This window comes from Puma concolor, chromosome A3, assembly GCF_028749965.1.
Source record: "Puma concolor isolate L17-30 chromosome A3, mPumCon1.1.hap2, whole genome shotgun sequence".
Classification (NCBI taxonomy): Eukaryota; Metazoa; Chordata; class Mammalia; order Carnivora; family Felidae; genus Puma; species Puma concolor.
The window spans coordinates 67,841,232-67,857,624 of NC_141669.1; the positions used below are offsets into that span (position 1 = coordinate 67,841,232).

Genomic DNA, 16,393 nt, shown 5'->3' on the forward strand with positions numbered 1-16,393 from the left:
TCAGCCGTAAGAAGGGACTAAGTCTTAACACTTCTTCCATTCACATGTTCCCCTTCCTGATCCACCTTCTTCACCTAAGTTGTTCTTGCTCACAGCAAACACTGAACAGCCTCCTAGGAGGCACCTTCCCCACCCCCCACCCCTAGTCTTGCACCCATTCATCCCCCATGGCTGCTTGCCACCTTGGGATGAAAGTAGTCAACAAACATTTGCTGAGAGTCTATGGCAGGTTCTCTTCCTTGAGCACAGCTTCTAAGAACTTCCAGTGACTGCTGAATAACCTCTAAAAATTTTAGCCTGTAGAGCCCTGACCCACCTTTCCAGTGGTAGTTCCTATTATTATTCTAAACACCATTCCCAATGAACTGTTAGTCCCCAAACACACCTTCCTAGTTCCTGGTTCCACACCTCTGCTCACACAAGCACCTCTGCCTAGCAAGCCCTCCCTTCCCATCATGTTTAAACCACACTCATCTTTCAAGGCCTTTTTAAACAGAATCCTTTGCACAAATCCTCAAGTAATTCCCACCCCAAAATTAAGCTCCTCTTCCTTCAATAATTCCCAAAGCACACTACACAAATAAAACAAATTGACAGAAAGCAGATTTTATATAAGCCCCCCAATACCATCCTACCTTTCATCCCTCACGTCCTTACCTTCTGGATCCAACAGTTTAGTGAGGCCAAGGTGCTGCTCTGCCAGATTAAACGCATTCTGCAGATTGTAGTGTGCATTGGATTTCTTTAGTTTGTCGAAATCTATCAGGTCAGGCCTATGCAGAACAACAGTGGAACATGACAAAAACTATGGCTTGAAAACACATGTGACCAATGAGACGCGATCATTACTCCAAAAGCTGTAGAAATCACCCCTTAGAGTAAAACTCTATAATATTATTTAATCATCAAACAATGAAATCTGATTTTTGAATAAACACTTCAAAGTTTATTAAGACAGCTGAAGATAGATAATGGGCAAACTTGTCTGTTTGGGAGAATTTACATATTCTCTCACATTTTCCTCACATGGAATGCAGAATTCTCACCGTGGTGCAACATCTAAGGCAATGGATATGAGGATCAAAAGTCACCCAGATCTGCTAACAGAAGAGTGTCAACATTCTACCCCCAAATCGTTAGCATGATTCCTAAGGATCTGACTTACCGGTGTTTGTGTATCAGGGCATTGAAGGCCATGCCGTCCCTCCAGCTGGTGGTGAAATTGTGAATGTTGACGTTCGGGTACCTAGCAGAGACCAAGCACAAGAGAAAAATCAACAGAATTACTAAATAAAGATTTACAATTTCGTGAAATGCAGTGTTTAAGAAAAAGTTTGTAAGCACTGTAAAAATGTTGAGGCAGTAAATGTCAAAAGGACAATTAAGTCAGAGCAAACACTGTTTCAACTTCAGCATGCTATAAAATAAAAAAATACACATCCACATGGCTTTTCTTTCTTGGTAAGTAAACTGGCCAAAAGACTGTGAACTGTGTCCTAGATTTAAAAACGACACTTAAAGAGGAAAAAATGACCACAACCCAGATGCCTACAGGCCTCTCTGCTTTCACTGGCCTTCTACTCTGTCAGCAAAGATATCAGGAGTCTGCAGTCACTGAGATCTGAATTCACAAGCTACTTGGGGAGAGGAAGCAGCTGGGATTCACATGACACTTGGCTTTCTTGCTTATTATCACTGACTTGAATAAAGTCTTATAAACCAAGTATCTCCCTGAAAAACTTCCCTATGTTTGAGACCTACCCCTCATCACTGAGCTATTCTGTACCATACTGCACATTACTAACTTTGTATCTGTGGTTGACTAAAGGTTTATAACTAAGCTGATGCCCTTATTAGACATATACTCTTGATGGGCTCCATGCTTACTGTTAATTGATCATGTCCATTAGAGTTATAACTGTCCTCAAAGTAGTTCTGACAAAAACTCCAGTTAACCAAAATCGGTGCTAAGTATCATGAATCCTAGCAATTTTAGTGAGCAACACAACAGGGGCAGTGCTCTAAAAGTATTTTCACTAAAATTTCACTAAGGAAAACTGAGATAATGTATAAGGACTACTCTTAAGTTTATCACACAAAGCTCTCCAACAGCAGCGAAAATTAAAGGGAGGAGAAAACCCACAGTTGCTTTTTAAAAATATCATGGATGTGTTTCCTAAACATGGTTTCTTGATTTTAAAATTCAAGATATACTGCTCTCTGGAGCGTCTTTAACAAAGAGGGGGAAAGTGACTACAGAAATGACAGGTCCAGAATATAAATCAGAACTCCTTCCATGTTGTGAGCTAGCTAAAATGTCAGCTATCAACTGCTTATGAGTTAATAAGATTTCTCAATGGAAGCAGTGGAAGAGATACTTGTCAACACCTCAGAAGTGATGACTGCAGCGGAACCTTGTCCTGGGCGCAGTGGCCCCTGATCCCCTGTGAGTTCACACTCACCCAGCTGTCTTCATCTGGCACCACAACAGCAATGCATCCTTGGCAGATTTCTTCTCTTTGTTGTCTTCAGTTTCTACACTGATATCCTGGATCTGAGATTTACAAAGAAGTATTAGTCAAATAGATGGGTCAAGCTGTCCACGACTGCCAGAGAAGAACAGGTCTTATACATGAAGAGTAAACTTCAGATCACAATCCAGTCCTGCAGATTTACTTACTGTGCCAAAGAAAACTGCTTTCTTCACACTTCACCTAACAGAAACACCAACTAGGTTTTCTACTTTGCATGGAGGTAAGAAGTGAAGACTACTTAACCTGCATGACTTCTCAGAACTATCCACTGGGAGTCACTTCTAACCTCTAGGTAGCCCATCTTTCCAACTACAAGCTAGCACAGTGGTTCACATTGTAAATAACTTGAACCTTGTCAGATCCCAGAAAAATACCTGGTTCAGTTTTTTATAACTAATTATTTTTTCACACTAGGGTGTGTGTCACTCATAGATGAGGATAGTCTATATTCCTTTTCCTAAAAGGTGACCCAAATTCTTGGAGAAAGGACACATTTACACTCTGTGCTTCTATAGTCTGTGCTATGGTCTGAATGTCTATGACTCCTGCAAATTCTTACACTGAAATCCTAACTCCCAAAGGTGATAGTATTAGGAGATGGGGCCCTTGGGAGGTGCCTAGGTCATGAGGATGGGATCCTCGTGAACAGGATTAGTGCCTTATAAGAGAGGCTCCAGAGAGGTCCTTAGCATCTTCCACAATGTTAGGACACAGGGAGAAGTTTGTGATCCAGAACAGGGCCCTCACCAGACCATGCTGGCTTGATCTCAGACTTCACCTCCAGAACTGCGGGAAATGAATTTCTATTGTTTGTAAGCTACCGTGTTTGTGGTATTTTGTGATAGCAGTCCAAATGGACCAAGACAGTCTGCATTCATAAGCTGCTCACTGGCATCATAAACGCAACAGTATACACAGAGCTTGGTCTACTGGCACCAACATCAGACAGCCTAGGTCTAAAACTAGGTTCCACCACCAACTGTGTGTCACTGGGCAAGTTCCTTAGCTTCCCATCTGAGGAGTGGCAACAGCAACAGTGGCTGTCTCACAGCACTGTTGTGCACTTAAATGAAGAAAGAATATCAAGTGCTGACTTCATAATAAAGATCCATAAATGATAGCTCTTTAGATTAGGGGCTATCTACCAGTTATGTGATTTTAGAAAAATGCTCTATATACCCTCTGTCTTTAGGTTCTTGCCTATGATACTACAATGTGGGATGGTGGGTGGGGGTAAATGGTGGTGGCCTAGCAGGCCCTCCATTATCTTTTAGCTCTAACCATTCCAAGTTTCCCTGCCTTCGTCCCTGTTAAAGGTCTTCCCATTTAATCTAGAGATGTGCCCCAGCATTCTTTTTGGAAAAGAGACAGGAGGAGGATAAAATATATAAATAAGAGATGAAAAAGTCAGAAACTTTCAACTAGGAAAAACACCTACAAATTGAAATAATTATACTTCTAAAAAAAATATCCTTTTTTAACTGTGGTAAGTATGTGAGGTGAGTCTGCATAAGCTCCAAACGTTATCATTAGGATCCTGAGTTCTTATGCACAAAGTAAATGTGAAAGAACAACCTTACTCAAGGGATAAGACACAGATTCATCAGGACAGACAGGTGGAATCCCACACACTAACCCCTGTCAACCTCCTTATGCTTCAGGGTGAAGAAGGGAGTCTATTTCCACACTTGCTCATTTAGAAAAATGGATACCTACTATGCACAGACAGGCCAGGCCATGTCCTGGGAGTTCTGGGGCCACACACACACAGACACACACAAAGAAGGAATGTAAGATGAGGCTGTATATTCAGAAACTGGGAGAAAGAGATTTCTGTAGAACGTGGGGAAACTTCACAGAGGAGGCAGAAAGCAAGCTGGGCCTTGGCTGACGCAGAATCAATACATATTTGTGAAATGGGTGATGATTCAATAAGCCTGTTGGAGGAAGCTAGGTCATGTAAGACACTAACACTGCAGGCCATGCAGTGACATCATCAGCCTAAATTTCTTGCCTCAAAAAAAAGAGAGAAAGTATGTATCAGCATTTACAAGTTCAATTACAGAAAAAGGCAAGCTGTCAGGAAGCTAATTAATCGATGACTTAACCCCATTCATGCTGAGAATCCTGGAAAGGGCTGCGTGTGCCAGCTCACCAACGTGGGCAATGACCCGATGTGAAGAGAGGCCACCATCAGGATGCCCCTCCACGCTCTGATTCCTACAGGCCAAAGGCAACAGAAACAGAACATTTTACTCTACAAAACTGAGGTGAGGTTCAAGGAGGGTGCTGTTAATATCACCTCTGTTGGCCTGAGAATGAGAGCTATTATTAGTGAATTTAATGGTATTCATTTTCAAGTCATTCAGGAACTAAATGACAGAAACCTACATGAGAATTGTTTGCAAAATAGTCTTTGGTTGTTGTAATTAACTCCATTCATGATGTCTTCTTCAACAGTGGTCCCTCCTTAAACCCACCTAAATAGAATAGTTGGGAGTGTGGACAGGGGAATCTGAATTGGTAAAAAGCTTTCCCAAGGAGTCAGATGATCAGCCAGACTTGGGAACCACCATTCAGGGAGTTTCTTTGGATAGCTCTTTTTGCTCCCACCTCCTCCTCCCACATACACACCCAAAACACTGCTAACTCAAACCCACTCCCAGTGGAAATGAGAAAGAAAACAACTGGTTACCCGCTGACTTCAGAATTTTAGGAAGAATATAAAGAGAGCTATAATTTGATTTCTGGCTTTGCCCTTTTTTGGTGAGATTTTTATTTAGCTAGAAAAATCAATCAGACTTTATATCAAAGGGGTGGAACAGGAAGGAAAGGCACAGAGAACACAGCCACCCAGGAGACAGGATTGTTAGGACATTTGTTTGCAGAGTAACCTGACGCTTTGGTTAAGAAGTGTTTCCTGCATTTCAAATTCTAATTGAAAAGCAAGAGCATGAAGCATTGCCTGGAGAAAGAACCAGTAATCAGGCCAGAGGTGCTCCACAGTGCTGAAATTCTGAGCTCTCTCCTAAAGGGTCACAAGTATGCATTGCAGCCCTGACTGGCCTTGTAATCCTGGATAAAGCTCCTCCCTTTCCTCACAAAGAAACTGGACAGAACGACCTTGAGAGTTCCTTCTGGTTTAGACATCTATACTTAGAACCTTCCCCTCAAGTATATCAAACCCAAAGAATTGTCATCGATTCAAACAAGCGTAAGGTTTTTGCATATTTCCCCTGAAAATGGCTTCCTCACATCCAAAGGAGAATGAGAAAGTGAAAACAGAGTGCACACACATATCATAATCCTAAACAACTTCTCCTGAATATATTCCATGACACGTGCTACAATCTGGTGAAGTTCAGATAGTCTGCTACCAGTATCCCAGCATCAACCACATCCTTCTTATCATTGCTCCTGAAAGACTAGTGGCAGACACCAGACATTTAGAGGGGGTACCAGTGAAACGATGGGTGGGGATGTAGCCCAGAAACTCCCTTATCTGACAAGAGAACCAAGACTTTCAGGGGCTAGCAAGACTGAGGGAGGATGTGGTAGCTGCAATGTGCCTATGGGTGTGGGACCCAGCGCTCCGCACACCTGACTTGGGGATGCCATTTCCACAAGGATGCTCCTAGCCAGGGAGAAGGCAGAACCTTGGGGGCCAAGCCCTTACCTGGAAGCGCAGGATGATGGTCCAGATGAGGCCGAGGGTCAGCCGGTGGTTCCCATCCACGATGTCATGGGACCCCATGTTCTCAAGATGGACTCTCTGCTCCTTCAGGAACTGAAGGGCCTTGTCCACATTCTCCAGACAGTGGATACGCATTCGTCCCTTGGTGGGTTTAGGCTAGAAACAGGAGAGCAGAAAATAGAAACAGATCATGTAATGGGGCAGAGACAGGCTCAGCTCAGAGCTACTGCCCAGAGTTCACACATGCCTGCTCATGCAGCACTCTTCTACCCAAACCAAAACATTAAAAACATGTATACTCAGTACAAGGACAGTATCTACCTAACATCCTTATGAGAGAGAAGTTTACTTAACGGATGGTGATCACTCTTCAGAGGTTTAATTATGCAAGTGACACAATTTACAAATGAGCAAAGAAGCTGGAAGGTTAGAGAGAAAGGAACCCCATTTCCATCAAGGATTTCAGAGCTACTGCTGCCACCCACACAGTTTTCTGCAGATGCAGGGCAAAACACTCGATGATTTTTCTGACTGCTTTCAATGTAAAAGTAGGTTTGCTACCTGCAGGTTTGGGCTGTTTCCTAAGGCTGGCTCAAAATGAAAAGGGGATACACCACCAAATGAGAATTTCCAAGTGGCAGTTTTGTGAGAGTGATGCAAAGGGCTGAGAAAAAGGGTGTGACCCCCTGAGGATAAAGGAAAAGAAAACGAGAGAGTAGTTTAATGTGAATACCTCAATGTCTCTTTTTTTACTCAGTTATATCTAATCCAAGAGGCCCTGGGGAGGTGAACATTTTAAATAAGTAAAACAAAAGACAAAGGCACACATACAGGAAATTCTCTGTGCGCCTCTGTCCTCTATGGGGACTAGAGCAAGCTCATGCCTCCACCGCCTGGCTCTGTCCCTCCCCTCCTATTTCCCAGCACAGCCCCCTCTAGCACAGGCAGCACCTCAGACTGACACTTCCTTTCACGTCCTGAGGCCTCTCCCTCTCATCTCTTTTCAATGACTGTGCACCTGACTAGTAAGACCTGGGTCCGCTGATGCATGCTGTTTCAGTCCCAAAGTGGCCTGCAGAGCAATGAGGACAGGACCATTCTACTAAGTGCAGTACAGTCTCCCAAGTGTGCCTCAAAGGGGACAGAAGAGGTCATTTCCTAACTGAGGGTGAGAGGAACAGTGTGGATGGAATCAGAAGGAGCTAAAGAGATGGGGAAGGAGTAGACTGGGGGGCTGTTGGTATCTTCCCAGGCTCCATCAGGTATAACCACTGTTCTTTCAGACTTTATTTTAAAAAACTCAATCGCAAATACACAGGCCTTCCAAGCCTCTACTCTCTCTCTATAAAATCTCAGTGGAACCTGTGCTCCTTTCCACATGAATGTATATACAAAGTGTGAGTGGGGGAGAATGGTGATAAAGGTCCACTTCCCAACAGGTTGATCAAGTCTAATGCCACCTCACAGGGACCCCATGTGGATGTGACTTGCCATGCCAGATGAGCTTTGGATGGTTCACTAGAGACCCAGATGCAACTTAAGTCCCTGAAAAGCACCAGCCATTGGAAACACCAGGGCATGAGACAAAGGAAGGAACTAGAAGAAAAAATTCAGACAAACCTCTTCAGGTAAAATGGTCAGACTCCTTCAAATGGTTAAAAAATAAACAAACCTTATGAACTTCCAAAACCCAGGAAAAAGAAAAAAAAAAAAAAAGGGAAAACTTTAGGAACCAACCCTCTTTTTTGCAATTCTCCCCAAATCAAACCAAGGCGGGAGTGGAGTTTCCCTTTCCCTAAAATTTCCCTACTGCTCATGGCCTCTTCTCTTTTAAATCATCAGACACGAGCAAACCAGCCCTCTGCGGTAAGTTTTTGTTGGACAGTTGAGTATAGAAGATAACAACTGTAATGTTGAAATACCTATGTTCAAGCTACAATTTCCCCATTTTCTGGCAAATAAGAGCCTCACTTCTCAACTGTTTACCCATAAATTGATCAGAATACCAATAATTATCTCAAAGGGCCGCTACATAAATGAAATGGTAATCTAATCACTATAGCGTTCTCAAACACACAAAATGTCTCGTTACCAGCAAAGGGCACCTCAAGTATCTTCCTCCCAACAATTCTACTTAAAACAAAAGGGGGAAGACTCTCCCCTCTCTCTGTGTTTAGGTACAACACACCTCTCTGGAGACAGCAGCAAATTTTTAGGGTCTAGACAGAACTTGCCCACTAAGAGCCTGAAAAGTTGAAAAGTTAACATACTTCAATTTTTGAAAGGCAAGTTTAAAACTGGAAGAAAATGTGCCTCTAAACAGTGATGATAATACCACTCTTCTAATCTTGACACCCAAAATTAAATTCTGGACTGGAATGAAAAGAAAAAGTGGTAGGGAAAACTGACTGGTTGGTGTCTTGACAAAGGGGAAAGGACATGAAAATACCCAAACCTCAACACTTGGGGCTTCTGCAATAGTGAGGACTCTGTAGTTCAAAGTTTATTAGAAAACAAGTCTAAGAAACATGATTTACAGAGACATTTTAAATATTATTACTGTAGGGGCGCCTGGGTGGCTCAGTCAATTGAGCGTCCGACTTTGGCTCAGGTCATGATCTCTTGGTTTGTGAGTTCAAACCCCACATCAGGCTCACTGCTGTCAGCACAGACCTGCTTCCAGTCCTCTGTCCCACCCCCTTCTTCCCCCACTCTCAAAAATAAACATTAAAAAAAGAAAACTAAATAAATATTATTACTGCTCTATAGCTGCTAATTCAAACTCAGCTAACTACCATATAGTAAAAATTATCACTCTACCACCTTTCCGTTTCTCCAACGCTTTCCCACATTTCATCTCAGTGGAAGCTCACTCATCTTTGGTGGCACTTGTTAAACTCCTTCTCAACCAAAAGAGTAATAAACAAGACATGGTGAGGTTAAAGGATGGTGGCACGATACAAGGGAGAGTAAGGATCAAGACTAAAACTCAAGTATCCCGGTTTTCAAGTCTCGTGTTCTGTGTGCTTCACAGAGGGGCTATAAAATATTTTCAGGCATAATACTTGGGTACGTTTAGAAATGACTACAGGAAACTAATTTTAAGACATATTAATGACCTCACAGAGCTATACAGTGAAACACATTGGTCATTAAAACTGCAAAGCCCCCTTAGGGGCACCTAGGTGGCTCAGTTGGTTTAGTGTCTGACTTTGGCTCAGGTCATGATCTCGAGGTTTATGAGTTCAAGCCCTGTGTCAGGCTCTGCGCTGACAGCTCATAGCCTACAGCCTGCTTCAGATTTTGTCTCCATCTCTCTGTCCCTCCCCTCCTCGTTCTCTCTCTCTCAAATATATAAAAAAAAAAAAAAAAACACAAAAACAAACAAAACAAAACAAAACTGCAAAGCCCCCAAGATTTAAAAATTCTTGGTGGCCACTGATAGACCTACTATGTTAACCTCTGTTAGGTGGTTAATAACTGTTATTGCATTTAATCCTCACAGTAACACTGAATAATAATTACCATCTTATGGATGAGAACACGCTGGTTTAGAGAGATGGAGTAATCCATGTGGCTAGTCCCTTTGTGGCCGGTAAGGATTCCAAAGCTCACAGTCTTCATGCTACACCGAGAACCAAGAGCAGTGCACATTTCCACACGAAAGGAAATAGACTCAGTTCCCATCTAGCAGATAGTTTTCATTTTTTTAAGAGCTATTTTTATATCACTAAACTTCCATCCTCTTAAAAGGAAAAAAGAGATAACAATGGAGAAAACTGAACACAATGGAACTAGGGGGAAGGGTGCATTTCTCAGTAATAAACACTTTCTTAAAGCCACGCCCCAAGAGCGGCTGATTGTGCCAAGAAATGGAGTGCTCCCTGTCTTGCCTCCATTAATTATTGTCAAACTTCTAGTGTGGCATTGGTGTGTTCCCACAACAACATGTGCATTTCTGTTCTGTAGGTCATTTCTGATGGGGAAGTCTGAAATGCCATTAATGTGGAGACAAGGATCAATACCAGACCCATATGTGACTCAGAAACAAGCGGTGGTGGTGGTGGCAGCAGGGGTGGGGGGTGGGGGGTGGGGAGTGGGGGGGGTGGGGAGAAGGTTCCTCTGAGGAAATGCCTATTTTTATGGATCCTCCTGGAAATCATTTTAACAAGGTGGGCGCCTGGGTGGCTTAGCCGGTTAAGCATCCAACTCTTGATTTCAGCTCAGGTCAAGATCTCGTTGTTCATGATTTCGAGTCCCGCATCAGGCTCCGCGCTGGCAGTGTGGAGCATGCTTGGGATTCTCTGGTCTCCTCTCTCTCTGCCCCTCCCCCACTCATTCTTACCCTCTTTCTCTTTCTCTCTCTCTCTCTCTCCCCCTCCCTCCCTCCCTCTCTCAAAAATAAGTAAACTTTAAAAAATAAGCTTTCCTGCTCCTCCCACAACAAGGCCGATGTTCCTGTATTTTGCAGGCACTTTTCCTGTTTCCCTTCCCAAGGTCCCTTCTAGTCCCAAATCTTCAACCACAGCTCCATCCTACATTCACCCCAGACCCTTCTTTTTTCAGACTCCAAGTAAGGAGTAGAAATTATAGGGCTAAAGAACCACCTCTAGCATCTGACAACACAATTCTAATTGCTTATTAGAGCAACTTATCCAAGCTCTGCCTCTGAGAAGCGGTATGGCCTTGGGCAAATCTGCCTGAGTGGACCCAATGCCTTTAAAGAACAAAGGAGCTGGATGGTGTCCAGGCCACCACTCTGCCTCCACTGTCTGCCCGTCCTTGAGTTTGAATCTATTATACCCTGCAGGGCATCAGGATTTGCAGAACTACAGAATAATCACAATGGCAGCGTTTTTGTCAGAGTCTAGAGATAGAAAAGAGAAAACAAATGTTTCCTAGAGCTAATTTCGCCTCCTTGAATAAAAGAGGAAAACATAAGGGAGGGTTTCTGGCAGGGTGTTTGGGAGGCCCCCTGGGAGCTGGGCCATGCTGTTCCACCCTGGTAACCCCTACTTCCTCAGATACTTTCCATGGGTTTCCAAAGTCACCTTGAAGCCACCTGGAGCAACAGCTCTCCAAGGGTTGCAGTGTGACCAGAGAACCAGCCCTGGGAAGAGGAAGAAGCAGACTCTAGGCCTCCATCTGCCACACACTAGCTGGATGGCCTGGCTGGTTGCTTTTTCTTAGTATGAAGGGATGAACTTCCAGCTATAAAACACAATGTATATGTTAGAGGTTGCAAGGCTTACTAACATGCCTCCTGGTCTCTTGTTCAGTTGAAGAGGAAATGGAGAAAACACACTAACTGGTCTCCACCTACCACTGTGACTGACACTTATGTCTTTGCCTTTTTTTTTTTTTAATGTTTATTTCTTTGAGAGAGAGAGTCTAAGTGGGGGAGAGGCGAAGAAAGAGAGGGAGAGAGAATCCTCCCAAGCAGGTTCCATGCTCAGCACAGGGCCTTGATGCGGGTTCGATCCTATGACTGAGATCATGACCTGAGCCGAAATCCAGAGTCGGACGTCCAACCGACTGAGCTACCCAGGTGCCCCTGTCTTTCTTTTAATCACAAATGGTTCCATCACACGCAAAAGGCTCTACTTAATATAGATGGTGGGATGGGAAGCATTTATTCCAGTCTCCTCTAATACAATACACAGCCCAACTCACTTCACCCTAAGTCCCCAGTCAAGTGTTAGCTTTAATAAGAGTATAGATGATTCCCGTCCAATTAAAATCAATCAAGAAACAACACACTGTGCTAGGTCCTGCCTGGCTCCTCACTGGCTGGGCCCTCTCCCAGTGAACATTTCCCTTTAGCAGGGCTCAGAGGGAAAGGAAGGCACCAATATAAACAGGAGAATGGACTGGAGTCCATGTTCTGTTACTTACTAGTGATACTGGCCTTGGGCAAGATCCTGGTCACCTCTGCCTATTTCTTTCATAAAGCCTAACTGTCCACTTCATTAGACTGTGAGAACTCAGTGAGATCATGCATGTGACAGTACAAACTAAAAGCAACAGACCCTCAAGTTACCATCATCACTCTTTCCAAAAATAATCCCCAATTTAGCCAGGATACTTTCCTACACCAGTTCCTTCCTAATGCCCACTGCCAAACTTGCTCCTTCACTCTCCCTCACAGCAGACATCTGACCCTTATCTCCTGGGCCATCTAAACCTAAACCCCTCCTCCTGGATCCCGATGAAACCCCACCCACTTGCTATGGCTTCTTGATAAGCCATCCAAAAGGCTGGTTTCCCCTTCTGAACTCTAGGACTCTGGGACCGTTCACTTGGTACTTGATCATATGTACCTATTACTATTAATTCGCTCTTTGCATTTGTGCAATTTAGACTGCAACTTAATGGTGCTTTCTTCTGTGGCCATATTTAGAACAAAAGCAAATACTCCCAAACAAACAATATTACAAACAACAGGTAGGTTCTGTGGCCAGTCCACAAAATCCCATTTCAACAATACATGCCAGTATGGTTCTCCTAACAAAGGCTTTATGCAAAACTCACTCAGAGCAGTTCAATGTGGGATTTAAGGCTTAACAAATCTCGTGGTAAATCTATCTTCCTCACCTAGCTCAGCCTGTTCTGGAGTTAACAGTGGCAAAGAAAAAAAAAATCCTTTTTGTTGTTGTTGCTTTCTCTTCTTTGACACTGATTAACAGAGTAAGAAGACCGAATATCAGGAAAACAACAGGCAAGCAAAAACCAGTGATATCTGCTATTGGAAATGGCAGGCAGAGGTGTTCAGAAAACCTTGTCCTCTCTGGGTCAGAGGTGAGTGCCCTGTGTGGCAGGAACCGGGCAGAAAGCTGGCAGTCTTACTTAGAACCATCCCTCACTGCTGAGGCCCATGGAGGAAAGGGGGCAGGCACAGGCAAGCTTCAACCCTGGGTTATGACCCGTGGGCCCCACTTCACCAAAGTCCAAGCCTGACAGCATTACTCCTGAGGCCCTAAGATCTGGGACCACTGACAGAATGACTGGCACAGCTTCTGTGCTCACAGCATTTATGTGCTCAGGTGATGTTAAAGTTAAGGGTGGGTCTGTATTTTTAAGGGAATTTTAAGGCAACGCCTTTATGAAGAGCTATAAGCCACTGTCATTTCAGAGTAAGATATTGAGGAAAAAAATGGTTTTCTTTGTCATCAACCCAATCCCACCCAAGTAAGAGAAGCTTCCTAGTTCAGTCTCAAAGTTTCCTCAATGCTCCACAAGCTGACATATTTAAGGCAAACAAAGGGACATTTCCAGACATGGATTCTGTCCAAGCCTTGACCAAAGAAAGGGATTTCTGCTCTCTTGACGCTCCCAATACAGCAGAGTCAAGTGCCTCGATAACCCGAATGTCTGAGTGATACTTGCTCAAATGTAACTCAAATTTTATTGAGTCAAAATGCAGGATGGGGTTAGGGTAAGAATTATCTGGAGCTGTTGTTTCTCTGAACTTTACTCAATAAAAATCAAACTTTCTCCTTTGTAAAGAAGGATGAACTGGCTCCATAGATCTATTATATTTAAATACTCTAGTTCCTCCTATATTCATCTGTTACTCACCGTCAACCTGATGGTAAGGCTGGGGCTAAAATGCTGACTGAGATATAGGCCCAGACAGAGGGCAAAAATGTTACCCAGGGTTTGGGACCACTGGCGCAGAAAGCCCAGAGCTCACTAAATGCTATCTGACCATACACATTTAGCTGTGGACAAGAATTTACCCAAGCCTGGAAGCTCTAACCACAACTCATTAGTTCTGTACTCTGAATATGCAAAGATTCTTTGGGGCCAGACCTCAGAGAGGTCATCTGCTGCAGGGAGGGTCTCTAACTTGAGTCCCTGGCAGCCTCCGCGGCCAAGAGCAGAGAGTAGTTTGCGTCCCGTCCAGAAAGTTCCATGAAACAAATAAACCATGGGGCCAAACAGGCTAAAAAGTCTCAGTTCGAATGAACAAGAGTCTTAGCTCACTCTATCTATGGTACCCTTATTTTTGGAGTAAGAAGATTAATCAGACTGCCCAACCTATAATCAGGGTTGGCTGTGAGGAACAGATAATGAAAGAACTCGAGGCACTTGGGGCTTCACAAAGGGGTATGTTATTGCTAAACACCATTTCTAGCACTGACTGCCTAAGAGGTTGGAAATGGCTCCCATTTTCTGTTTTTCCCCATTCCTACTCTCCTAGGCCTCTGGATGACTGCAAGAAAAAGAAAAAGAAAAAGAATAATGGAAGAAGAAAAAGAAAAAGAAGAAAAAGAGTATTGCTAACAGCAAATAAAGAGAGGAGTGGGACCCACACATAACTAAGAATTATGCTTTGTTGGTTGCTTTCTTTTTCCCTAGTAAAGTTTTTGTTGCCCTGTTCAGAATAAATGGTTATGGGACTGATCCCATTTATTATGTGGACATTATCAAGGACACGATCTTCTTGGTATTAAAGAACCATGGACCTTCAAAGGTGAATACTTTGCTCCCTAGAGCCTGGAAGACTCGACCCTACTGGAACCAAAATAAAAGTTCAAGTTAATTTTCATCCATATGACCTTTAATGATTTTTTAGCTACTTTCCAAACAACATTCCAAAAAATAAAAAATAAAAAATAAAATAAAATGAAATAAAATAAAATAATCATACTAAGTTAAACATTGAAGAAGGGGGAAAAAAAGTCTGAGAAGTAGGGGGAAATGTCTGGTTACAAAAGTGAAATTTAGGAGTGCCTGGCTGGCTCAGTCAGAACCTGCAACTCTTGATCTTGGGATCGTGACTTTAAGCCCCATGTTGAGTGTAGAGATCACTTAATAAAATTTTTAAAAAGGGGAGGGGGTGCCTGGCTGGCTCAATCAGTAGAGCACTCAATTCTTGATCTCAGGGTTGTGAGTTCAAGCCCCACATAGGGCGTGGAGCCTACTTAAAAAAATAAATTCAAAAAATGAACAAAACAATAAATAGGAAAACCAAAACCAAAACCAAAAACTATATTTAAAGGTGCATATCATGGTAATTCTATCCTAGGTTCTCACACAGGCTCACTTCAAAAAACAAGTCAAGGGGCGCCTGGGAGGCTCAGTTAAGCATCCAATTTCCACTCAGGTCATGATCTCACAGTTAGTGAGTTCAAGCCCCGCATCAGGCTCTGTGCTGACAGCTCAGAATGTGGAGCCTGCTTCAGATTCAGTGTCTCCCTCTCTCTGCACCTCCCTGGCTTACTCTCTCTCTCTCTCAAAAATAAACATTAAAAAAAATAATAAAAAAAAATCAAAATGCAATAAATGAGGGGTCTTACATCCCCTCCACACGAGCCCAACTGCCCCAACTCCTACCCTATATACCACTTGTGAGGCAGCCATCATGGGCTGGAACAGAAGCTCAAGTTTAGCTTGAGTTTAGTTCTCTAGTTTAGCTTGACCCACAAACTCTCAAAGATGAGGTAACAAGACCTGCATCTTGGGAAACAAAGCACACAGACAAAACTCACTACAGATGAGATAGGGCTTGCCTCACTATCTTTTAAAGGGCTCTGTTCTTGAACGTAGGAATGCGAGAGAGAAAACTCTGTGCCTTCACCCAGGCTCAAGAGGCAATTCTGTTGGCAGGCTAATAATAGAGCAAGGTACAACCTTAGCCCCTTGCCTGTGGTCAGAGGTGTGTGGGTCGGTCTGCATACAGACCCATGCGGCTGTCAAGTTACAGGGTGGAGCTCAAGTTAAAAATAAGGCTTTCTGGCAGCCCTGCCAACCACCAGCATCATATTTTCCTGGTGATGTCACTACAGATGTGGGACTCTATCCCTGGGCGTCAGTTTTTGGCTCTGTCCCACCACCACCTATGGAACTACATGTGTTCTGGTACAATATAGCATCTATTTTCAAACCAAGGCGAGACAAAACCTGTTGGATCAGTTACAGTGACTGGTTTATGGTTCATAAACAAAAGTCACATCACAGAAAGCCAGAGTAGCTCTGAGAAACAAAATGGGAAGAGAATTTTCACTGTAGGCTGACAATTCCCCTGCCCAAAAAGGCACAGTGAATTCATCAGAAGCTGAGTTTCCAAGATGACAAAACACCAGCCTCTCCTTCCACCCCCAAAATATGAAGTATGCAGGGAAGAAAGCAAAAAACATCAAAGACTACTGAATTCAATTCC

The 16,393-nt window shown here is 43.3% G+C and overlaps 1 protein-coding gene across 4 annotated transcripts in view; it reads right to left on the reverse strand.

Annotated features, from left to right (window-relative positions):
- Positions 1-16,393, reverse strand: part of SPTBN1 (spectrin beta, non-erythrocytic 1) — a 200,540-nt gene that overhangs the window by 56,007 nt on the left and 128,140 nt on the right. For all 4 annotated transcript variants that reach the window (XM_086701103.1, XM_086701105.1, XM_086701106.1 and 1 more), the window contains 4 exons: positions 6,211-6,384; positions 2,463-2,554; positions 1,166-1,246; positions 658-773 (listed from right to left, as the gene is read on the reverse strand). In XM_086701103.1, the coding sequence (XP_086557229.1) occupies positions 658-773; positions 1,166-1,246; positions 2,463-2,554; positions 6,211-6,384 (463 nt within the window). The remainder of the gene's footprint in view (positions 1-657; positions 774-1,165; positions 1,247-2,462; positions 2,555-6,210; positions 6,385-16,393) is intronic.